Source organism: Sus scrofa, chromosome 13 (genome assembly GCF_000003025.6).
Source record: "Sus scrofa isolate TJ Tabasco breed Duroc chromosome 13, Sscrofa11.1, whole genome shotgun sequence".
In the NCBI taxonomy this organism is placed as follows: Eukaryota; Metazoa; Chordata; class Mammalia; order Artiodactyla; family Suidae; genus Sus; species Sus scrofa.
The window spans coordinates 23,627,790-23,653,165 of NC_010455.5; the positions used below are offsets into that span (position 1 = coordinate 23,627,790).

Consider the following 25,376-nt stretch of genomic DNA (forward strand, 5'->3'; position numbering starts at 1 on the left):
ACTAGTATCCATGAAAACATGGGTTCAATCCCTGGCCTCATTCAGTGGGTTAAGGATCTGGTGTTGCCGTGAGCTATGGTGTAGGTCTCAGACGCAGCTCAGATCCCATGTTGCTGTGGCTCTGGTGTAGGCCAGTGGCTACAGCTCCAACTGGACCCCTAGCCTGGGAACCTCCACATGCCGCAGGTATGCCTCCCCTCCCCCCCAAAAAAAAGACTTATTGGACATCTGCCCTAGGACTGAAGGGAAGCCAGAGCTTGTTTTGGCTGTCACAGGAGAGCTTTTATCTTAGACTTTTCTCCATCTCCGAAATTCTAAACAGCTAGCTGGCTGGGAAAGAGTCCAGGAAAAAATGTGGCAATCTAAGGGAAGCCTAGCCCAAGAATAGCAGTTGGCCTCTCCACCTTTCCCTGCTAGCTGACTTTCCTCCCATCCACCTGAAGCATGTACCTTCATTCCTTCAAACTGGGATAGTGCTCGCAGGGGCCTCAGTGCTCGCAGAGTCCGGAAGGACTTCAAGCCCTTTACGTCGATGAGACTGGTCACAGAGACCTGGTGGGAAAAGAAGCCACAGGTAGTGCACCTAACCTGGTGCCTAAAGGAGCCAGGGGCGGAGTGGGTAGGTTGAGAGGCAAATGCATTGTGCCCATAGTGAATTATCCAGACATAGAAATCAGCCAGACTCTGCTGGAAGGTAGGGAGAGCAGGTGAGAGGCTATTTCTCTCTTTGTCTGGCCAAGCTATAGCCCACAAAGGTGACAACAGTGCATTTACATGCTTCTTCACAAGGGGACAGGACTGAGGACTGGAAAACTCTGTAAAAAAAAAAAAAAAAACTATTTTAAAACTCAACAAATATGCTGAGCTTAAACTGAAGAACCACTATTTGCAGATCTTCAGCCATTCTTATTGATTATGCAGAGACTTCAGAGGCTCAACTTAAAAGGGGAATGGCTCAGCAGGATAGGAAGTGAATTACTGATACTCCCAAAGTTCTCTATTATCTAAAAACAACCTCCACTAATCCTGCCAATCTCACTGTGGTATTAAAATATTTGCAAATGGAGAGAAATTAAGTGAGTGACTGTGATAGAATAACCAGATTTTAAAATTTGAAATCAACTTTTAAAAATCACCATCAGGAGTTCCTGTCATGGCACAGCGGAAACAAATCCGAGTAGGAACCATGAAGTTGGAGGTTCGATCCCTGGCCTCACTCAGAGGGTTAAGGAACTGGCATTGCCGTGAGCTGTGGTATAGGTCGCAGACACAGCTTGGATCCTATATTGCTGCGGCTGTAGCACAGTCCGGCAGCTGTAGCTCCAATTCAACCCCTGGCCTGGGAACCTCCATACTCTGCGGAGGCAGCCCTAAAAAGAGCAAAAAGAAAGAAAGAAAAAGAAAAAAAAATCACCATCAATTCAAAATGTGTGTATTTATAATGGTTTTTTTTCAAATAGGCTTTTTTTTGTTCTTTTGTTTGTGATGGCATTGCCTGTTGGGAGGGTTATTTAAACAGCTTTCCCACAAATATTCCTACATTGTTCCACTCTCATGTTTATCCATATGAAGACTGATGTCAAAACCTCACGCGCTTTACTTGAGGTTAAGCAGAAAGAGAGCAACAAGGGAGCTTTAAAATCAGTCTCCCAGTTGAGGCCAGTAAACCACAGGTTCTAGATCAGAGATACCAATAATCTGTGCACTGTCTTATATATTCTTCATATAATCTAACTGGGTACACAGTAATTAGCACTCTGCAAACTGACACAGAGATCCACATGATGATCACGGGGATGCTTGTGCTGGAGCTCTAATGCCGTTATAAAATGCCTGGACAACATGGCCTATTTGGGCCCACCAACAATGCTGTGGCTCTCCAGTGTGGTGTGCTGACCACATGGCTTACACTACACATTTGACATATCTAGTTCCTTAAATAGCAAGAACAAAGTTTAATTAGGTCATGGTAGAAAGGATATGGATATTAAAATCAAGGGCTCTGGAGGGAGGCTACTAGGTTTGAGGCTCGCATTCACCACTTCTAGCTTGGCGACCTCAAACATGTTTCTTAACCTCTCTATGACTTAGTTTACTCCTACGTGTATAGGAAGAATCATACCACATACCAAATGGAAAGGCTGTGATAACTAAAATGAGGCACATGGCAGAGTATCTGGTACAGAGAAAGCAGCTGAAATATGACTTACTATTACTACTATTTATTGGCTTTAGCATCACATAGACCAAGGTGTGATTTCCAATTTCACCAGAAACAAGTTGCTAACTCTCTGAGCTTCAGGAGAGCTTGTCTGTAACATGGTAGGTGATATATAGATCTGCTCCACTTGGAACACTGTTGTGCAGATTAAGTGAAAAAATTTTGTGAAAAATCTTTGTTGCCTGACAATCAAGATGGAAACCAGCCTAACATGTTGGCTGATGACCTGCTTTGAGAAGTCTTGAAAAGAAATGAAATGGTGGAAGAAGAAGGAAAAGTGGAGAATACACGAAGTTATTCTAAGAATACATCAGACATAAACAGTGCTTATGGAGAGAAGTGGATGAGTGCCATCGTGGAAAGGGTTGGGGTGGTGAGTGTATGAAATGCAGTGTATGAGGAATGGGACACTGGAAAGGCTTAACTGCTGATGGATAACTATGAAGAAAAATGTTTTGGAGGGGCACTCACATGAGACATATAGGAAAAGCAGTGCCCATGTGACCCCCTCCCCAACTCCACCCACCCCCCTGCCAGTATGGGACACAGAGATGGTAAACTTACAATCACAATGACAAAATCGAGCCAGCACCAGGCGCTGGTGAAATACTTCTGAAATCCAAAGGCCACCCATTTCAGACCCATCTCCAAGACAAAAATGTATGTGAATATATGGTCAGTACAATTAAGTAATGTTTGGATTTGGGGTTGTTTCTCAAGGTGAATATCTTCAAATACCTGAAATGATAAAGCACAGCCATTAGGCCAGGTTGAACTTTTGCTGACTTTACTTTTTATTTTTCTTCCTTATTTTAATAAAGTAGTATCTCTCTTGGTGACAGGGTTTTGCTTAAAAAGGATTAAGGCTGAACTTTTCTAATGGAAATAATTTCTTGAGTAAGTAAAAACGCTAGAGGGAAAATCCTATTTCTAGAATTCTGTTGCTGCTATGTTCCCCAGGCTCTCATCAATGGCCCCTGGAATATATTTAAAAAAAAACAAAAAAAAACTTTGTAATGGATCACCACACCATTTCCTGGTCTTCCTAATCCTTTTGTTTCTGCTTTTTGGGGGGCCACATCTGTGGCATGCGGAAATTCTCAGGCCAGGGATTGAACCCTTGCCACAGTAGTGACCCAAACCACCGCAGTGACAATGCTAGATGCTAATCTGCTGCACCACAAGGGAATGCATCAACTCTGCATTTTTAACAAGATGCCAGGTGATATGAGGCTGCTGGTCCACACACCACACACGGTAGCAAGGGACTAGAAGTTTCTTGTCTCCATTTCTCTACAAATATATATGGTGAAATAGGGCCTGGGTGCCTGTACAGGAACCCACTGCATTGTGTGTTCAGTTCCTCTCTGCTCAACCTATGCTTGCCTCATCTGAAGGCAGATGAAACTAGAAGGACTGTGTGCCCTCTGCTACTTCTCTGATTTTAAGTTTTCTCATACAGTGCCATAGGGCATGCATCTGTGACCCGGTGACAACACTACTGCTTTCCCACTGACTAGCACAGGGTGTGGTAGACAATAATTACCATTTGTGGAATAAATGCAAGAACCTTATCACTTGGAAGTGTAGACAGCTAGTGAAATGTAATCACCAGAAGATTACAGAGAACCCCAGACTGAGGGTAAGTGATAAGAATTAATTAAGGGAGTTCTTTGGGATGATCTAAGAGAAATTCGATTTTTGTTTCATGAATAATTTACATCCAGCAAGTAAATAAGTAGGGATGTCTTTGATCACAGGCTCTGGTAAGCCCCACCGTGTGCTTATCTCCTTTCACTGCCAGATTACACAGGTGCAAAGCACTAACCAGGAAGGCAGGGGTGCAGGAGCATACATTTCCTTGTCCCTGCTACAAACTTATTGTGAAATGTTCTGTGACTCTAAATCAATAAGGGGGAACCCAGCACTCCATTTACTTGACATGTAAAATATTAAGATAATTTAGTTTTATACTGTAGTCATTTTAAGAAGGCACACAAGACATAACAGGAAAGAGACAGAGAGAAAAACAAGTAGGTGATAAGAGAGAAAATAGCGTTGCTGAACCTGGGATGTGTATGCAGAGGGGGAAAGAAGGCCCAAACGGTGAGGAGAGAGCAGAAAAGAGTTTACTACTATATGGCTAAGGAGGTTGATGAACTCAGTTATTTTCAAATGTCACTCGAAATCACACCACACTTTGATTTGGAATGATCTGTCATATACATAAAATGGTATCTCTTTGTCTCTTGTCTCAAGGGATCATGAGTGGTGAAAGATACCAAGGCAATTTATGTCCTAACCTGGTCCCTATAGCCTTCTCCTCCTAATGTGTTACCTTTTAGAAAGCAGCACTATGGTCTTCAGGAAAAGAGAGTAGGAGCATTGCTGTCTAGAGAAGGAAACATGCAGGATAAGTGAAAATGTCTAGTAATCCTCCAGGAATGATGGACAGATATGGAGTCAAGGGCCAGACTCCAAGAACTAATTTAAAGTGCCAATTTGGGTGATGCTTCTCACAATAAAGTATCTTTGGCTTGGGAATTTCCCAGCTCTAACATTTCTCCAGAATTTGTTGTGCAAAATCCTGTCCCCTAAGGGGATCCACCAGCCTGGATCCCGCTTCTGCCTGACATTTCCACGTTCACAGTAGAAGGGCCAAGGCGGAATGAAGCCCCCCAGCTGCCTTGATCCCCAATGTCCCCACAAAACCATGATAATTTACCAGTGCCCCACTGCTCAGCAGAATCACAAAGATAATAAAGCTCTCAAACCAGCTGTGATTCACTATTTGGTAGCAGGTTTTCCGCAGTTTCCACCAAATGATCCAGGGGGATTTTCTCTTGTCCAAAGCACAACATGGAAAGCAGCAACCCAGCCCTGCAAGGAACAGAGCAGCACCATCATTAGTGTCTGTAGTAAATGTGCATTAATAGCCCAACTCTTCACCCTTCCTGGTACTCAGCATGTGACTTTGCAACTAAAGAGGTGGAGCCTTTCTCCAACCCCTTGAACCTGAGCTCAGCCAGGTGACAAAAATTGGCCAATAGAGCAGAATAGGAGTCATAATATGCCAGTTCTGACTCAATGAGAACTTCAATAAAGATATTGAAACTATAGAAATATTTAAAAAGAACTAATCAGAACCAAAAAATGTAACTGAAATGAAAAATGCTCTGGAGGGAATTAACAACAGATCAGAAGATCCAGAAGAATGAATCAGTGATTTGGAAGACAGGGTAGTCTGAAAATCACCCAATGAGAACAACAGAAAGAAGAAAGAATCTTTTCAAATGTGGAGCATTTAAGGGACCCAAAAGATAACATCAAGCTTATTAACATTTGTACTGCAGAAGACTCAGGAGGAGAAAAGAGACAAAAAAGTTATCTGAAGAACTAATGGCTATAAACTTCCCTAACCCCAGGAAGGAAACAGATATCCAAGTCCAAAGACTGGGAGCACAGATTCCCACACAAGATGAACCCAAAAGAAATCCACACCAAACACATAATGAAAAATGTCAAAAACTAAAGATAAGGAATCTTAAAAGCAAGAGAAAAACAACTGGTTTTACACAAGAGAACCTCCATAAGACTATCAGGTGATTTTTCAGAAGAAACTTTACAAAGCAAAGGGACTGTCACAATAGATTCAAATTTTTGACATTTTACTTATAATGTGTCTTGGTGTGGATTGTATTATTACTGTATTATTCAGTTCTTTCCTATGTCTTCTAAACCTCCTTTAAAATTCAATGCATTTTATTACATAATACTCGTATAACCAGCATCACAACCTAATTTTAGAGCATTTCCATCCCAAACCTCCAGCCCATCCCTCCCCACCCCAAGTCTGTCTCTTTGGTAACTATAAGTTTTTCAAAGTCTGTCTGTTTTACCTTCTGTTCTGCAAATAAGTCCACTGTATCCTATTTTTAGATTCCACATATAAGTGATAACATACGATGTTTGTGTCTCACTGTCTAACTTCAATAAACATGATTTCTAGGTCCATCCATGTTGCTGCAGATGCTATTATGTCATTTCTTTGTATGGCTGAGTAATATTCCATTGCGTATATGTACCACATCTTCTTTACCTACTTCTTCGTCAATGAACATTTAGGTTGCTTCCACATCTTGGCTATTGTACATAGTGCTGCAGTGAATATTGGAGTACATGTATCATTTCAAGTTATGATTTTCTTCAGATAGATGCTCAGGAGTGGGATTGCTAGATCATACGGTAATTCTATTTTTGTTTTTTTTAGGAATTTCTATACTGTTTTCTATAGTGGTTGCACCAATTTATATTCCCACCAACAGTGTAATAGGGTTCCCTTTCCTCCACACCCTCTCCAGCATTTATTGTTTGTAGACTTTTTGATGATGGCCATTCTGGCTGGTGTAAGGTGATACCTCGTAGTTTTGATTGCATTTCTCTAATAATTAGTGAGGTTGAACAGCTTTCCATGTGTTTTTTGGCTATCTATATGGCTTCTACAGTGAATTGTCTGTTTAGATATTCTGCCCATTTTTTGATGGGGTTGTTCGTTCATTTTCTAAATCTTTTTGTGTGTGTGTGTGTGTGTCTTTTGTCTTTTTAGGGCTACACCCATGCACCCATGGCATATGGAGGTTCCTAGGCTAGGGGTTAAAGCAGAGCTAGAGCTGCCCTATGCCACAGCCACAGCAATGCTGGATCCAAGCTGAGTTGTGACCTAAACCACAGCTCACGGCAACCCTTAATCCACTGAGCAAGACCAGGGATGAAATCTCCATCCTCATGGATATTAGTCGGGTTTGTTAACCACTAAGCCACAACAGGAACTCAATTTTTTAAGTCTTTATTGAAGTTCTTACTGGAATGAAGTTCTCCATTTTCCTCCTTTGTTCAGTTAGAATGCTTATGATCATCTCTTTGAACTCTTTATCAGGTAAATTACTTACCTCTGTTTCTTTAGGGTTTTTCTGGGGTTTTATTTTGTTCTTTCATTTGGAATATATTCCTATATCTCTTCATTTTGTTTGAACTTCAGTTTTTGTTTCTATGAATGAGGTGAAACAGCTACCTATTCTAGTCTTGAAAGAGTGGACTTATATGAGAGGGATTGCTCTGTAGATGGCTTGTGCCTGGCAGCTCTAGCAGGACAAGTGGAGCTGCCCGGGAACAATCCCTGGGGAGCACTGTACCCAAGCCCACCGAAGCAGTGCAGCTGGAGTTAGAGGGGGCTTGGGCTAGAGTCATTCCTGGCAGAGGACTGTGCCTGAGGTCACCTTGAGGGGCAGTTGGGGCTGGAACAGACCGAGGCCTGGGGCAGTCCCTTGGGTAGCTAGAGCTGAAGTTAGCAAAGGCCAGGGGTGGTTGTGCAGGGACTCAAACAAAAGTGCTTGTTGTTGCCTCTGATCCCACAGAGGGCTCTGGCAGTCCCCTGCTCATTTAGCAGAAGTTCTAGGGTGAGTACATGGATTTCCTTCCCGTATAGTCTAGGTGTCCTTTATTTTCTTTTAGTTTTTTGGCTGCACCTGTGGCATGCAGAAGTTCAGGACCAGGGATCAAACACATGTCACAGCAGTGACCCAAGTCATAGGAGTGACAATGCCGGATCCTTAACGAACTGAGCCACCAGGGATCTCCAAGGTGCCCTTTAAACTGATATTTTTTCACTGCGTCCCAAAGTGGGCAAGTCTATGCTTAGGCCTCCTCAGCAAAATCTCTTCCTAATGCAGGTCACTATGTTGGGGGTTGTATTCCCATGAATACCATGTCACCATCTTTGCTACCTGTTTCTTTGTGGTCCTTCTATGTGCAGTAGCTACTTAATCAGTGCCTTAGGTCTTTTTCAGGAGGAAATTCCTTATATGTAGGGGTTGACTGTTGGTAGAAGTGAGCTCATGGTTTTCCTTCACCACCATCCTGGACCCTTTCTCCCAGCGAAAAATCTTGAGATATGAGTTGAAGGCCTGGCAGGAGCTCCAATCAACCTTAGACTTAGGGCCAAATTCTTTTGGTGTATGACCTCCAGAACATCCTGACAATTGATACACTGGGGAAAAGTAGCAGAAATACCGGTCCAGTGGACTTTCTAAGAAAGTTTTCTAGTGTTTCTACCCCAGTTGTTGGGCTATGTAATTTGAGCCCATCTACATAAAAATTTCCTGAAATCCTTTTTTCTTTTTGGTCACACCTGCATCATGCCAAAGTTCTCAGGCCAGGGACTCAATCTGAGCCACAGAAGTGATAATGCTGAATCCTTACTGCTCGCCACCAAGGAATTCCTCCTGAAATTCTTTTGCCTGGACCCAATAATGGTGCCAAGAGCCAGGGACGACCTATCTTCACTTTTTGTCTCCATTAGCAGTAAAAAGCAGTCATCTACCAAAATCATAGAGCTTCAAAGAATAACAGAATCCCATCCAATTACCCCATGGACAGAATGTAGGAATACTGCCACTTACCTCTGGGCAAACACCTCTCTGGTTCCTTTTTGGGAACCATTTCGGGTATGTGCCTGAAGGGGTCCTGTGGATCAATGGTGCTACATTCTGAGAGCACGCTGGTAGCAGCATCAGACTTCTGCATACCAAAACAAAGGAAAGGGGGAATCATTTATCAACAGCCTCTCTCAGCACAACAATACCTAATACCTCATTTTATGACTTTTTAGGCATGGAACTAGCTAGGCAAAGGTATAAGGGGTTTCTAGAAAGTATCTCTCTTGCTGGGTCTTTCCTAAATGCTCTAACCAGCCCTGATTCAGAAGAGAACTTTCTAACTGCTCTCCCTTGGCTGATGAAAGGCAAGGCACATGAAGACACAGTACCTCAGCCTTCTCCTCCCACCAAATCTTAACTCTGAACTGCTGCTTAGTCCTAAATACGATGTTAGGTGATGAAGGGGAGGTCACTTTACTAAGAATGAAATTGTCAGCTACCTCAACTCACAGAATAATAGGTCTAGGCCAGTGGTTCTCATTGATTTTACCCTCCAGGAGACATTTTAGCAATGTAAAGACATTTTTTTTTTATTTTTACAATGGGAAGATGCTATGGGCATCTACTGGGTAGAGGCCAGGGTGCTGCTAAACATCCTACAATACACAAAACAATCTACCACAATAAAGAATTATCCTGTCCCAAATGTCTTAGTGGAGAGGTTGAAAAACCTTGGCCTAGACTTTTGCTTAAGATCTAATTCTGGAAGTTTGCTCTGCATTAATCTCACTATTTTTCCAGAGTGGTAATCTCAGAGAAGGTGTATGGATGAGCCCTATTATTTCTGGGAACACCCTGGGAAAATTACCTTTCGGGAATTCTGTATTGACAGATAAGGAACATCTTCAGAGAATATGTCAATTTCCACACTTTGAACTCCCGGACTGTTGGACTCCTTGTTCTTGTGATGAAGTTCACAGGCCTGACACAGAGAAATCTAGAATAGAATTAATATTCCTCCTGGACATCTCATTTGAGATGAAACAAGTTTGACTTCTATCTGGTTTTATGTTTGTCATGAAAATTGTGATGTTATTAATCTTTTTATTTTTACTTTTTTTTTTTCATTTTCATGGCATATGGAGGTACCCAGGCCAGGGATCAAATCCAAGCCAGAGCTGCAAACTATGCCACAGGTGTAGCAACGCCAGATCCTTAATCAACTGTACCAGGCTGGGGATAGAACCCACACCACCATGGAGACAAGCCAGATCATTAACCTACTGTCCCACAGTGGGAATTCCTCTTTTTACTTTTTAAAACTGCACCTGGAAATTCAACATAAAATACTTCTGGGAAAACTACTATAGGAAACAGGTAATGCAACTTACTCATAAGTAATATAGTGAAAACAGTATGGTTAGGGTAAAAAAATTACCAAATAATTAAAAGGTGAAACTTACTGTATCCTTTCCATTCAAAGGCTAAATAATAAATTACTTAATAAATGGTGCTTGGCATAATTATTTATCCTTGAGAAAATATGACAATGCCAGAAAGTAGCAAAAAATCAAAATTCATAATCATTTGACATTCTGATATAAAAGTCAATGAATAAAAATGTTAGAAGAATAATTTGGAAACTAATTTTTTATTCTTTTGGGTACAGAGGATTGGCATAGCAAAATAGGTAACTGAAAGGCATAAAGAAAATATGAAAATATACCACGACCTAAAAATAAAAAATAAATTTTGTCTGATGACCTACAGCTAAATCCAAGAAGGATATGGGATAATACACTTTAAGTGAAGGTTTCCTCCTAAAATCTACATGAGGATTCCTGTGAATCTAACACTGTAAGATCATGATTTTTCTTCCTTCCTTCCTTTTTTTGGTTTTCTTAGGGCCATACCCATGGCATATGGAAGTTCCCAGAGGAGGGGCTGAATCAGAGCTATAGCCACCGGCCTACGCTATAGTCACAGCAACACCAGATCTAAGCCGCATCTGTGACCTACACCACAGCTCACAGCAATGCCGGATCCTTAACCCACTGAGCAAGGTCAGGGATCAAACCCGCATCCTCATGGATACTAGTGGGGTTTGCTACCACTGAACCACAACAGAACTCTAAAGGTCATGATTTAAGAATACTTCTCCCCTTTGAACACATATACACAATAAACAGGTACACATTATCTATGGACCAGACACAGAAGAAAAATAAATATTAGTATCAATTGAAAGCATGTAGCAGGTAAGGGTGAGTAAAAGTGCCCTATGTGATGATGAAGGAAACCACAATCATGTCCAAAAGCTTGAAACTCTGAGCTGGGTTGAAGTTTTTGCACTTAAGAGAAAAAGTCAAAAGGAGTTGTGGCCGGTGCTTGGAGTCACAATCACATAAAGCTGCAAACTTAGGGAGGCAGGAGGAAGTATAGCCTCAGAAATAAGACCTGGGCAAAGGGAGCCACAGGATCTCTAATATGCCTAGTATCACTATTACATACGAATCCCAAGTTGAAATAAGACTCAGTTCTGAAATGGATCCCCAGAAAGGTCTATTAAAGATACCACAGAACTTAGCAAGGAGAGTGACAGATCCTCCCATGAAGGTGAGCTTTCAAATTAACACTCCAAAGTGTACGATGAGACAAACATAAAACCAGTAGCCCTAAGAAATTAACCACAGGGACATGAATTTACTCAAGAAAAAATGAAATTAGTGTAATAATCCAAAAATATCATTAAATTAACAAGTTTAAATTTAATTTAAAAATGATATATGGAGTTTTGCCTCTTAGATGGTAGACTAAGGAGCTCTGTGGAATGCTCCACAGAAAAATCAGCAGAAGTGGTGGGAAATATTTGTAAGAAAATCATTTAAAATTTCTGGAGACTGTCCTAAGGACATACAGCAAATGAAGAAATATTTATTTTTTAAAATCTACATAATTTAGTAATAACAACAGCAGTCTATGGCATTGAGCCATGACCTGCTCCCTCCCTTTCTACCCCACAGCTCAGTTTGATGGAAGTCCTACTCTAGGCAGATATGACCAGGAAGACAAGGCTTCCTCTATTCAGCTCCTAAACAAAGGAGGTCGCCAACTGTTCTCATCTCCTCCAACTGTGAGCTGAAAAAGCTAAATTTCTAGTGAATGTGACCAACAGATTGTGCCTCCTTTTTCAATTCAGCTTCTACCCATAGGACAGAAACTCTATTCCAGGTTCAAAAGCTTGAGAATACTGGGGCCCTGATCACCCTTACTCCAGCTAGTTTGCAGGCAGAGGTTCCATGCAGGAAGAGGGAGGCTGAGAAATGAGCTCTGAGTACCTAAAGTTGTAACTAAGAGGTCCTTCCCAGGTGGTAGGCAATTTATAAGAAACAAGATCTCTTTTTATGCTATCCATTTCATCTTCCACACTCCCTTTCTCACCTTTCAGCCAATTCAAACTCTATGCTTCTTTTAGGGCTCAACTAAAGGCACTCTATTCCCCTGTTGCCCCAGCCCACTATGATCTTACTTCCCTCTGAACTCCTCTGACACCGCCATCTGTGCCACAGGAGCAGGACCAGGATTAGAATGGGGAGTTCCCATCGTGGCTCAGTGGTTAACGAATCTGACTAGGAACCATGAGGTTGCAGGTTTGATCCCTGGCCTTGCTCCGTGGGTTAAGGATCTGGCGTTGCCGTGAGCTGTGGTGTAGGTCGCAGAGGCAGCTCAGATCCCATGTTGCTGTGGCTCTGGCATAGGCTGACAGCTACAGCTCCAATTAGACTCCTAGCCTGGGAACCTCCATATGCTTCAGGAGCGGCCCTAGAAAAGGCAAAAAGACAAAAAAGACAAAAAGAAAAAAGAAAAGAAAAAGAAAGAGCCCTGGGATGTGCAGCCACCACTTTTTATGCACTTACCACCTCTGCAGAGTGCTCAGAACAGAGCAGGCAATCAATGCCCCATGGCAACTCTGGCTTTATACAACCTCTAAGTCTATGTGTGAACCTTCATACCTGTTGTCCAGCCTCAGGCTGTCTGACAGGATGTGCCATATGTTCGCAAAGGGACTCAACATCATCTTCTTCCTCTGCAAGTGGGGCCAACCAAGTCCAATCATTCCCAACACTTGAGGTCCTTGGTGCAGAACTCAGTGCACAAAACTCCTCCCAAGTTTCTGGGCCCTTTTTTATTTTTGTGACTAGAGGAATGACATCTTTGCCCTCTGTAGCAGGGCGTTCCGTCATCTCTTTTTGCTTTGGTAAATGTTGCTTCTTGCGCCACTTGCGCCAAAAATGCTCAAGAGTATATAAGACAAAACAAAAAGCCCGGCGGAACCGATCCAGGGCTAAATGGACTTTGGTTTTCCTGCCCTCTCCTTCCAACTGTCCATCTCTCTCCTCATTGCTGAAGGAATTGAGCAGCAAGGCAATGAAGAGGTTGAGTACCTGGGAAAAGGTGAAGGGAGGGGGGGATACAAGGAGAAGGAAAAATTTAGCAAAGGAAAGAAAACAGGAGGTTTCCACAACTTTTTCCCAAGACTCAAACAAAGTCAAATGAGAGCTCTATGTCCTTCTGCCTTCCAAGAAGGTTCATCTATAAAATATATAAAAGGTAAGAATATTGGGAAAGTAATAGAGACATCAAGATATGACCAAAGAAAAACTGAAGTTAACGTGTATAAACAGCCAGTTTGTCTGTGTACAAGCAGCAGTATACTGCAGACCCTCACCACGGTAAGGTCAAATGGTGTAACCATGTGGAAAAATCAAAAGCAGGTATTCCTTGGGGATCAGCCAGAACCATGAGGTTGGACTTTTGCTGGAAGTGCCCACAGGGATATGGGTCTGATGTCCAAGGCTACTGTGACACAAGGTCCTCTACTCTTTGCACAATTTTAGAGATGGTATATGCGTGCAGGTTTTTTACCTCTTTGGTTTGTGGTGCTTGCCAGCTCAAAAATACACAGCTTTCTGGGAGAAGTGCCTTGTGGGTGCACATGGGTCTTGTCATTCTTCCTCAGCTTCCCTATGAGAATTCCCAAGTCTGAATCTTTGGTCAAGCCCTCCTCAGCTGGCTAAGTCTTCTTTGCTTCTTAAGTTCCCTTCTCAAGTACTGTGTCTTCCACAAAGCCTTTCTTAGTGCTCCCCTCCAACTCCCTTGGGTGATAGCCTGCTCTTCTGATCTTTTGTATCTGTTATTGTCTATCACACACATATTAGGTATTTAAGACAGTTAATTATATTTGTATGTGGATCATTAATTATATTTGCACAATAGTCTCAACTTGATTCTGAAGATCTTGTGCTCAGGTATCTTTGTCTTTCTCCTGTCACTACACACCCTCAGTGGTGTACACCTAATTAGCCTCTCTATAAATAACCATATTTCTAGCTGCAAGTAACAGACTCAGCATAGCTTACACAATAAGGAAATGTAACATGACAAGATGTTTGAAACTAAACAGGGGACCAACTGTATTCTGACGAGAGATTTGTTCCACCTTCTATTTTCCTCAGCACTGATTTCATCTTAGTTGGTTCTCATGGTTGCATAGTGTTTGCAGTTCTACCAACAGTCACAGTAATAAAGGGATCAGACGAGGTAAAAGGACCATTTCCTTCTCGTCCCTCCTTCACCCTCCTCTCCGCCCCCCTCCTCCTCCTCCTTCTTTCGAAAAACAAGAAACCCTCCTCAGTGGACATATCTTTATACTCACTGACCAAATTAAGTCAAAAACCCCTACCTCAGTTAATCAGTGGTGATTTGAATAATCACCTGGAGTAGAACAGATATTGGGGCATCTTTACAAGCACTATGGGACAAGGCTTCGTTTCATGCCTACCATATTTTCCACAAACCAAATGCAAATGCAGACATTTTAATATGATGGAATATTATATTTATAATACTATATTTAGAATAACAATTTTCACTAGCGAAGTGTTGAAAAAGAAGCAAATGCATTTGTTTAGTCCATGTATTTAAAACAACAACAAAACTAAGACACTCACCACAAGTTTTCCTATCACCATGATCGATAGAAATACAATAATGCACAGTGGTTGGTTAGCTTCTTGCATACATTCCCACATGTTTTCTATCCATTCCCCACACAGGATGCGGAACACCACCAGAAAGGAGTGGTAGAAATCCTCCATGTGCCAGCGTCGTAAACAGGAGTTTGCACAATCTCGGGATTTTGAATTAGTCCTTGTGGAATTGAACCTAGAGCCAAATAGCTGCATGCCAACTACTGAGAAAATAAAGACCACAATGGCCAAGACCACAGTCAGGTTTCCAAGGGCTCCAACAGAATGACCGATTATCTTAATCAGTGTGTTTAAAGTTGGCCAGGATTTGGCTAACTTGAAAACCCTCAGCTGTAAAAAGACAAGAAACAAAAATGAAAGAAAAACCAGTTAAGAACACATTCCATATATTCAGCTGCAATGCCAATGATGTGTTCCCAAACCACAGTATTTAATAACTTCCAAAAATCTTTTCAAAGCCAAATTCGTCCTAAACATAGTCACCAACTCCATGTCTCAATCTAATATTCATCTTTATTTACTTTAAAATTTTGTTCTAATTTTTTAACAATAACGACTTTAGAAGTTTGCTTCTTGGCTCAGCAATTAACAAATCCAACTAGTATGCATGTGGATGCAAGATCGATCCCTGGCCTCACTCAGTGGGTTAAGGATCCAGCGCTTCCATGAGCTGTGATGTAGGTCAAAGATGGATCTCAGATCCCATGTTGCTGTGGCTGTGGTGTAGGCCACCAGCTATAGCTCCAATTTGACCCTTAGCCTGGGAACTTCCATATGCTGCACTTGCAGCCCTAAAAAAAATTTTTTTTAATTTAAAAAAGACTTCGGGATCATGAATGTAGAATTGAGTATACATATTTTTATTAAATAAATGAATATTCTGGAACCCTGTATAATATACCAAGGGTCAAAAACCATGGCCCCATGGCTATATCCATCTCACTGCCTGCTTTTACATGGCCTGAGAAGTAAGAATGTTTTTTACATTTTTAAATGGTTGGAGACAATTTTTTAAAATATTTCATTACACATGAAAGTTGTATGAAGTTCAAATTTCCATGTCCATGAAGTTTTATTGGAATACAGCCATGCCCATGGGTTCTCTCATGTCTACATCTACTCTTGTACTACAATGGCATAGCTGAATGATTTTGACAGAGACCATATGACTGCTAAGGCTGAAAATATTTCCATATTTACCATTTGACCTTTTACAGACAGTTTGCTAACTCTTGTGTTATATAATTGAGGTCACAAGTTTAAATCTAAACTTTATAACCACGATAGGAGTAAGGTCATTTTGTACCTAGGAAAGAAAAGGCAATCAGCTACTCAAGACAGGCTCTCTTTTTCCAAAGAGAAATTTTCTCCATGGAAACTTAATAAACTTTATAGGATACAATGATCTGAGGAAAAAAACGTAACAACCAGTTTCACAGATTATTTCATATACATATTTGTCTCTTTAGGGCAGCACCCACGGCATATGGAGGTTCCCAGGCTAGGGGTCAATTCAGAGCTACAACTGTAGGCTTAAGTAACAGCCACAGCAATGCCAGATCCAAGCCATATCTGCAGTCTACACCACAGCTCACGGCAACGCTGGATCCTTAACCCACTGAGCAAGGCCAGAGATCAAACCCGTGTCCTCATGGATAATAGTCGGGTTCGTTAACCACTGAGCCATGACAGAACTCTGATTATTTCTTATATTAATTTTCAATGTAAACAGATGGTTTCACTCCAAAGTACAATCTTGTTAAGTGGCAACCTTTTGAGGGGGCAGGGAAATATTGCAGGTCAGTAAGACTTCTATCACAAGAGAAGGACCACTGCTGTCTACTTAGAGGGGAGCTAGGGGCATCCCAGGGAGAAGCTGTGATTCTGTTCTCATACAATGACAATGCCACAGAGTACCTTGCCTCAGAGCATGGCTGTAATAAGCCTCAACAATAGTAAAGCAAATGTAATTTTGCTCACCCAAGTACCAATTTTAGGGAGACACCTAATAATACCTGACTTAAAGCAGTATGATTTTCTAACAGAGGCCAAGTACAAAATGTATGCTGAGATAACTGAATCAGATGTCTTATTCTACAGGCTTAGAAATTCCTAACTATGCCAAAAAAAAAAAAAAAGTAAATCTTTGAAAGGGAACAAGAAGTCATCTTTTGTGGTTTCCCTATTGCTTTCCCAGAAGTGATTTCTCTGTAGCTTTCTATCCATACTTCCTGTGGGGTCTCTCATACTCTACTTTGCCTGGTGGTCATTTCTGGACCTGTCTTGTATCTTCCCTAGACCGCAAACTCCTTGAAGGCACTGTTTTCCTCATCTTTGAGCCTTCACTCACGTCTTCACATATCAGGTACTTGGCAAAAGTGGTCAGGATGCCTCCAATGGCCCGTGGATGGAGAGCAAAGACTACACACCAGGAATGTGGCAGTGACAGCAGTGAGGATGGGCAGCACCCATCCCCCCTCCTGGGTTCTATAGTCTACACCTCCTTGGTGACCCTAGCTCTGAGGGTTCCTAGCTCAGAGCTCTGTGGGGAAGAGATCACTGAAGGGCCATACACAAAGCAAGGAGCAGGGTCCTGACACCAGAAGACACAATTTTGTATCTGGTTGCCTGAAGGGTCATCTTGTAGTAGAGGACGGAGGGGAGTAGGGATTCAACTGAGGTGAGACCCCTGGGACTCTCGAGGATATTAAAGACCCAAGTGGAAGGAGGAGTGCAGTTCTGGTTCTCAGATTAAGATAAGATGGTAAAGTTTAAGCCTAACTAGCCACTAAACTCACTCAAGACTCTTCAATCCTGGCAATTTAATTATTCAATAAAATAAGAAATAAGTGCCTTACCACTCTTAAGGAACGAAATAATTTCCAAGATTTTTTTTCTGTGTTTAACATCACATCTGCAAAACTCAGAAGAGCAACAATGCTGTCAAAAATGTTCCAGCCTCGGCGAAAGTAGTGGTAGGGATCCAGCGCAATGATTTTTAGGCACATTTCAGCCATGAAAATGCCAGCAAAAACCTACAGTGAGACAAAGAAAAATGAGAAAAGGAAGCTACCTCTTCTTGCAAATATACCTTTAATAATGGTCCAAGGGAATAACAGAGGTTACAAAGGAATAAAATGTATTCTCACACTTGATACTATATACCCTGCAATCCACGAAAAAGCAATGTTTACCACTATAGCATGAACCTTATTCTACCTTTGCCCCCTCTCTCCACCCCCTTCCATGGTGTCCACTCCAGTGTCACCAAGCTAACAGACATCAAGATGGAGAATAAATATTATTTTCCATTTTGTTGAAAATAAAGTAAAATTGGATTCTTGGCAGAACAATAGGAAGTGTCAAGCAATTCCTCCTCTGGATTCTCTTTAAGATACTAAAAACTACAAAATGTGGGAGGTACACAAGAGCTCTGAAGACTAAAGATAAATACTGTTCATAAACCAGAATCTAGGAGTTTACCTAACCACTCAATCTCAACACCTTTATAAGAAAAAAAAAGAAAAATTTAAGGGCCCAGAGCAGAGAACTGAAAAACGTTACCAGGGATAGAAAAATGTCTTTGAGCAACCGAATATATAGGATAAACCCTAGGTTGGTTATGGTTGAAAGGAAAATTTGCGAGTCAGAATATAATCCTAAACACTCAGTGTAGGGTGCATCATTCCAGAACAAGCTATCAAAGAATTAAAAGGAAAGGCAGGAATTTAAAAAGCACTGAAAACTTTGTCTTTTCCATGGGATAAATAATTTTTTGTCTTTGTCTTTAACAATTAGATAAATACAGGCCTAAGTTATCCAGTAACTCCATCCACTAGGAGGTGATGAAAGATGATCCGCTGACTCTGTTAAGAAAGGGACTGTGACCCTAAGGGTACAGCATTCTGCTTCCAATTGAAATAACACCATCAGGCCATTCTGGGTTACCTCATCAGGAAAGAGCTGAACACAATGGCATGGAGCCCAGAACACACCTGCCTGTTAGAAGATATTGTGTGTGTTAGGTTTATCATACAAAATGGAATCTAACGCAACCTATGCACACCCAAAGGATACTTCTTCCCAAAGGCAATATGGGGAAAGGAACCTAAATGCAGACTGTCTGTAAGGAGACCCAGGCTGGTGTTGTACTGCAGACTAACTGTATCCCTACTCCTGGGAAGGATTTGGAACCAAAGGTGACAGGCACCTGGCTACAGTTCTACACTAACCGAAACTTAATGCATAGAAGCAGCTCTATGGACCAGCTCCTGATTCAATAGGTACTATGGCTCCTTGTCAATGTAAAAAATTAATTAAAAAGCACATACATACATACATACTGCCTGTAAATACTCTGCAATGCTAACAATGATCATCTTTGCCAGTAAGACCATAGGAAATGAGTTTCTTCTTTGTAGTTCCCTTATTTGTATTTTTCCTTATTTTTAAAATAAAAAAAAAACAATGCTTTTTAAATTAGAAAAATAAAACTTTAAGAAGAAAGGGCTAGACATTCTGGAAAGATTTTTTGCTAATTAACTCACTGGCAAATTAGAGTAGAACATTCACTGGGTAATTACCTATTATTTCTGATATTTTGGAGAAGATCAAAATTTTCTGCTGGAACTATGAATTAAAGTGAACAGTTCTGGAGTTCCCGTCATGGCGCAGTGGTTAATGAATCCAACTAGGAACCATGGGGTTGCGAGTTCGATCCCTGCCCTTGCTCAGTGGGTGTTGCCCTGAGCTGTGGTGTAGGTCGCAGATGTGGCTCGGATCCCGAGTTGCTGTGGCTCTGGTGTAGGCTGGCGGCTGCAGCTCCAATTGGACCCCTGGCCTGGGAACCTCCATATGCTGCAGGAGCGGCCCAAGAAATAGTAAAAAGACAAATAAATAAATAAAAAATAAATAAAGTGAACAGTTCTTGAAAAGTCTGCTGCCCTATCTTAGTTTTCCCAATTTAACTGAGACTAGATCCATCCAATGAGAAACACACTGAAGCAGGCTCAATTCTGGAACCCTACACCCACCCAACCCTGCAAGCCTTGTACACTACCTCCTGGGAAAGTAAACCTCCTGCAACTTCCAGGCTCTGACTCATCTTTTTAGGGAAAATTAACCTAGTAATGGAAGTCACATTATTTCATGACAAATGATGTCATCAATATCACTGGGGACCACAGTAGTCATTACTATGGATCTCTGAATATGGTTAATATTTTCCTGATTATATGAAATAGTTGACTTTTTAAGATATCTACTTGCTTCTGTCTTACCACTGAATGACTCTTTAGTCATCCATTAGATGACTAAAGAAACACGTTAACATACTAGAGGGTGAACACAGGCTCATGGAAAATTACTGAACTAGGTAAAAATAAAATCCTGATAGTCATCTTTTCCTTTTATTCCACCTAAGGGGACCAAAGACCTATGTTAAGTTAGGCCACTCACAAAATGTTTAGAATTTAAAACAGTTACAATTCAAAGTTTGAAATATGTTTTATATTTTAAAAAGCCTAGCGTTACCAAATTCCCTGTGCACAACATAGTCTCAAAACTCGTGTCCATTTGGTAATGCTCCATGGCCAAGAAGATAGTGTTGATTATGATGCAGATGGTGATGGCCAGCTCAGTAAAGGGGTCGGTCATCACGAGTCTCAGCGCCTTCTTAATGCACAGCCACTGGGGGTTACAGTCCCACACGAGGTATTTGGATGCCAGGTTTTCCCCACATGGGAGGCAGGGTTCCTGTGATTTTTCTTGTTCTGAAGAAGGAGAATGAAAGAGCACTTGAGGAGTTAGCTCTGAACCAGTCTGCTCTTTGCCTGAGTGCATTCCTTCCTCTTCTCTAGCATCAACTATGTTACAACATGATCAGTGGAGAAGGGCAATGACACATAGCTTAGAAAGGTTTCCCACACACAACTCCCACATGGCATAGTCAAGTACAGCATGTCTGTATACTTATACTGAGCATCCAGGAGCTGGGCTGCACTGTAAGAGATACAGTTGGGGAAGTCGGCACTGACCGGCTGTGAACCCATGAGAGAGACAGGCACAAGCCCAAGTTACATTCACTCAAGGCGGACCACAGTGAAGGGTATACCACAGCACAGGAAGGGCTTCCCTAGGGCTCAAGGGAAGGGTAGATATTCAGGCAGTGGCATCTATAAGCAATGAAACAAAAGGCACTCTATCAGCTAGTTGAGTCCAAGCCAGAAAGCAGCTGCAGCTCTGATTTCTACACAATTTCAGGGACTCATGAGGTGAGGAAACAGGCTTAAAAGTGCTAAGAACCCATCATTAAACCCATCTTGCTGGGACTTGAGTCCTGCCCTTGAACATCAACTTCTTAGCTGGGTCACTGTTACCTGTTAATCAGGTCCATCAGATGGTTCCAGCAGTCTACAAAGGTCTTCTCCTGTCCAACGCCAGATTCTCACTTTAACTTCAATGACAACTATCACCTCCTGGAAACTTTTATGTCTTCTCTTCTTTAGCTGACTATCATTGCCACTGAGATTTCCTGTGACTGTCTAGCCTGAGTGGGAAGTCCTGTTGGTGCTCTTGGTCCCACCACTACCCAAGTGGCAGTTCAGGGTGGGCCCACAGGGAAGGCTCACTTCTTGCAAGTCATTTTGCTCACATGCTCCAAAAAAGCATGGGGAGTCACTCTGCAGGAAGTAGAGTGGGCTACAGGGGGATTCTCGGGGGTGGAGAGAGGAGAAGGGAAAGACATCATTGCAGTTAGGCTCCCCCTTGGAGAATGAGTTCTGGGAGGCAGCACTTACCATGCATGGTAATGGTGAGGATGCTGACAGCACTCAGCGCTCTCTGCCTTTGTAAGGGGTCACCATGCTCATCACTGTAGTCCACTGACAGATTCTGGGAGAGTCGTTTGGTTTGCTCTAGGAGGTGTGGCTGTAAGAGAAGGAATGGTGGAGAGAGTTCCCATTGTGGTGCAGTGGAAATGAATCCAACCAGTATCCATAAGGATGTGGGTTCGATCCCTGGCCTTGCTCAGTGGGTTAAGGATCTGGCATTGCTGTGAGCTGTGGTGTAAGTTGCGGACACAGCTCGGATCTGGCATTGCTGTGGCTGTAGTGTAGGCCAGCAGCTGCAGCTCTAATTCAACCCCTAGCCTGGGAATTTCCTTATGCCAAAGGTGCAGCCCTAAAAAGTTAAAAAAAAAAAAGGAGTTCCCGTCGTGGCACAGTGGTTAACGAATCCGACTAGGAACCATGAGGTTGCGGGTTCGGTCCCTGCCCTTGCTCAGTGGGTTAACGATCCGGCATTGCCGTGAGCTGTGGTGTAGGTTGCAGATGCGGCTCAGATCCCGCGTTGCTGTGGCTCTGGCGTAGGCCAGTGGCTACAGCTCCGATTCGACCCCTAGCCTGGGAACCTCCATATGCCGCAGGAGCGGCCCAAGAAATAGCAAAAAAAAAGGACAAAAAAAAAAAAAGACATAGAGGGAAAGAGAAGGCATGGTGGACCTTCTAAACCTGACAAATTACTTTTATTTTTTTAAATTTTAATTTACTTTTTTTGGCTGTACCTACAGCATGTGGAAATGCTGGGCCAGGGATCGAATCCATGCCACAGCAGCGACTACTCAGGATCCTTAACATGCTGCACCACAAGAGAACTCCCAATGAACTACTTTGTTTCAGTGCCACATGTAGCAAAGATGCTTGACTGACTTCAACTTCACAGCTGCCAAAGGTTCAGTTTTATTAATTCACATTTAATAAGTAAGAGAAATATGATTTGAACATTCATATTTCTTATGTATGCACATTTCTTGAGTCATACCTAAAGAAATATTTCCTTCTCTGAGTTTTATTCATTGTCAACAAAGTGCAAAAAATAATTTACAAAAACTAATGAGGAGTTCCTGTCGTGGCTCAGTGGTTAACGAATCCGACTAGGAACCACGAAGTTGCAGTTCGATCCCCGGCCTCACTCAGTGGGTTAAGAATCTGGCATTGCCGTGAGCTGTGTTGTAGGTCACAGATGCAGCTCAGATCCCGAGTTGCTGTGGCTCTGGCATAGGCTGGTGGCTACAGCTCTGATTAGACCCCCAGCCTGGGAACCTCCATATACCACGGGTGCCGCCCTGGAAAAGACAAAAAGACAAATAATAATAATAATAATAATAATAATAATAATAATAATAATAATAAGCAATGGTTCCCATATGAAAGCAATAAAAAGTATAATTTAGAAACAATGTTTATAAGGGATGGAAATGGGGGAAAAATTTACAAAGGTGGACTGGGGCCAGATAGTGAAGTGCCTTGAATGGCTGCCTAAATAGACTTTGAATCAGTCAGTATCTAGAAAGAACAGTCAAAATAAATATCACAAAATCCATATACTACACTTCAAGCACTCTCTCAGGCTGTGTCCAAAAGCATATTGATTCTCACCTTACCTACAATTCTAAAGACTTCAGAGATTAAAAGACATAAATCTTCAGCTTTCCAGAAAATTCGGGCATTGTAACCAACCACAGCCTCAGAGGGAACTATACCTTTGTGAAAAGCTATTCTAAATGTAGCCTATAGTCTTTCTATAGCCATTTCCTGTTCTAGTTAAAGGGAAAAGACACCTTACATCAGGTGTCTGGGTCTTTGTCTATCATTTTGTGAAATAAAGAAAAACTTGCAAAATATTTAAAAAATACATACTGTCTCTTCAATATCCTGTGGTCTGACAGCAAAGAAGCCTCTAAGCCATGAGATCTTTCCCTATCATTTGGTCAGAGCTGCTCACAGCAGTGGATGAGGTCTGTCCATCTACTTCTAGAGAGCCCCCCACCAACTCCCTTTCCCCACCCACCCTCTGCCTGCTTTATCTCCTTCCCATTTTAGGAAAGAGGCTCTGCCATTATTCCCTGGCCTGTATCAGCAACATTTTCCTCTCTTCTGACTCCTCTCTCCACAATTAAAACATGTTCAAACACCCTTCCACTTTAATGATAAGAATACACTTTTTTTCTATTGCACATCCTCTCATACCTTCTTTTTTGCATCCTCCACTATCTACCCAATATCCTGGCTTGAATGCCCCACTGGCATCTCAAAATTGGCACATGAAAAGCTGAACTTACCATCTTCCCCACCCCTAGAACATGTTCTTTTCCCATCTCAGTAAATTACTTACCAAGTCAGATACCCAAGCCATAAACGGACACCATCCCCTCCCTCTACGTCCAGTCAACTGTCAAATCTTTAATTCTGTAACCTATTACTGTCTTAATCTTCATTGCCCTAACCACAGTTTAAGCCAGTGTCACCTTTTACTTGGATCACTGCAATGACTTTTTTGCTTTTTAAGGCCACACTTGCGGCATATGGAAGTTCCCTGGCTAGAGGTTGAATTGGAGCCACAGCTGCTGGCCTATACCACAGCCACAGCCAGGCTGGATCCAAGCTATGTCTTTGACCTACACCACAGCTCACGGCAACGCCAGATCCTTAACCCACTGAGTGAGGCCAGGGACGGAACCCACATCTTCATGTATACTAGGTTTGTTACCACTGAGCCATGATGGTATCTCCTGCAATGACTTCTTAATTGGTTGCCTGCAGTCTCAACTTCCTAAATCTCCTCTCTTCAATGCATCCAGGATTTCAAAATGTAAATCTGGCCATATCTTTTCCTTAAAACCTTTCCATAGTGTTTACTCTTGCTCTCAGCATAGAGAATGAACTGCCTAGCTGCTTGGCTTCAAGGCATTTTGTGATGTCCCTCATCTTTATCCTAGAGGCCCTTGCATCAACCCCATCCCTCCTCTCTCTCTCTGTCTCCCACTCTCTCTAACACACAGGCACACACGTACTTGCACATTTTCTACTTGGTCATATTCTGCTCTCCTTTGCTTCTAGGCCTATGCATATGCTGTACTCTCTACCTATAGTGATTCATTCTTCCTTCTACCTGGTTAAGTCAGCCTTTCAGCTTACACGCCACTTCCTCTGGGAACCCTTTCCTGATCCACTGCTCTTTTGCTACCCCAGACAAAGCTTGGGTTGATTGTCTGAAGCAGATGCTATTGTTACGTCCATAACATATCCATATGTCCCAAGGCTTTCTCTGGCAGCCCAAACACTTTTGTCCTAATACATAGCAAATCAGAAATACAGGATAATTATCTATTTCTTGACCCCAGAAGTCTTGAACCAATGATGGACCAAAATTGGTATATAAATACTCTTGTGCCCTCACTCCAGGGAGATTAAACTGGCTTAATACTATTAATTTGCCACCTTCTCTTCCACTTATCGCTTCTGTCCTCCCCTCTCAGTGCTCCTTGAGATCACTTCCCAAACAACCTACTTGCATCTAACATCTGAGGGTTTGCTTTGAAGAACAAATATTGCTTGTCCTCTGTTCTTCCTCAGCGATTATCATGTCAGTCATCACTGAACATTAACTGCCCCTTGTCACTAATTGTCTGCATTATCTCACGTATCCCCAGGACCCACCCCCGTGCCAACTTGATAGTAAACACCGTCAACATTTTAATCAGATATCTGAAAATAAATGGATAATTGAATAGACACATGGATGCAGGAAAATATGTGCAAACGGATAAATGGATAAATGATTGAGTAGATGAATGAATCCTTTCAATTAGATCGACAACTTGACCTATCCCCC

General features: G+C 42.0%; 1 protein-coding gene across 1 annotated transcript in view; it reads right to left on the reverse strand.

Moving 5' to 3' along the window:
• The window catches only part of SCN11A (sodium voltage-gated channel alpha subunit 11), an 89,904-nt gene that overhangs the window by 25,412 nt on the left and 39,116 nt on the right, over nucleotides 1–25,376 (reverse strand). Inside the window, 10 exon segments of the mRNA XM_021071678.1 lie at nucleotides 451–552; nucleotides 2,786–2,959; nucleotides 4,947–5,101; nucleotides 8,680–8,797; nucleotides 9,524–9,637; nucleotides 12,669–13,100; nucleotides 14,667–15,035; nucleotides 17,564–17,740; nucleotides 20,238–20,476; nucleotides 21,503–21,632. Of these exon segments, the coding sequence (XP_020927337.1) occupies nucleotides 451–552; nucleotides 2,786–2,959; nucleotides 4,947–5,101; nucleotides 8,680–8,797; nucleotides 9,524–9,637; nucleotides 12,669–13,100; nucleotides 14,667–15,035; nucleotides 17,564–17,740; nucleotides 20,238–20,476; nucleotides 21,503–21,632 (2,010 nt within the window).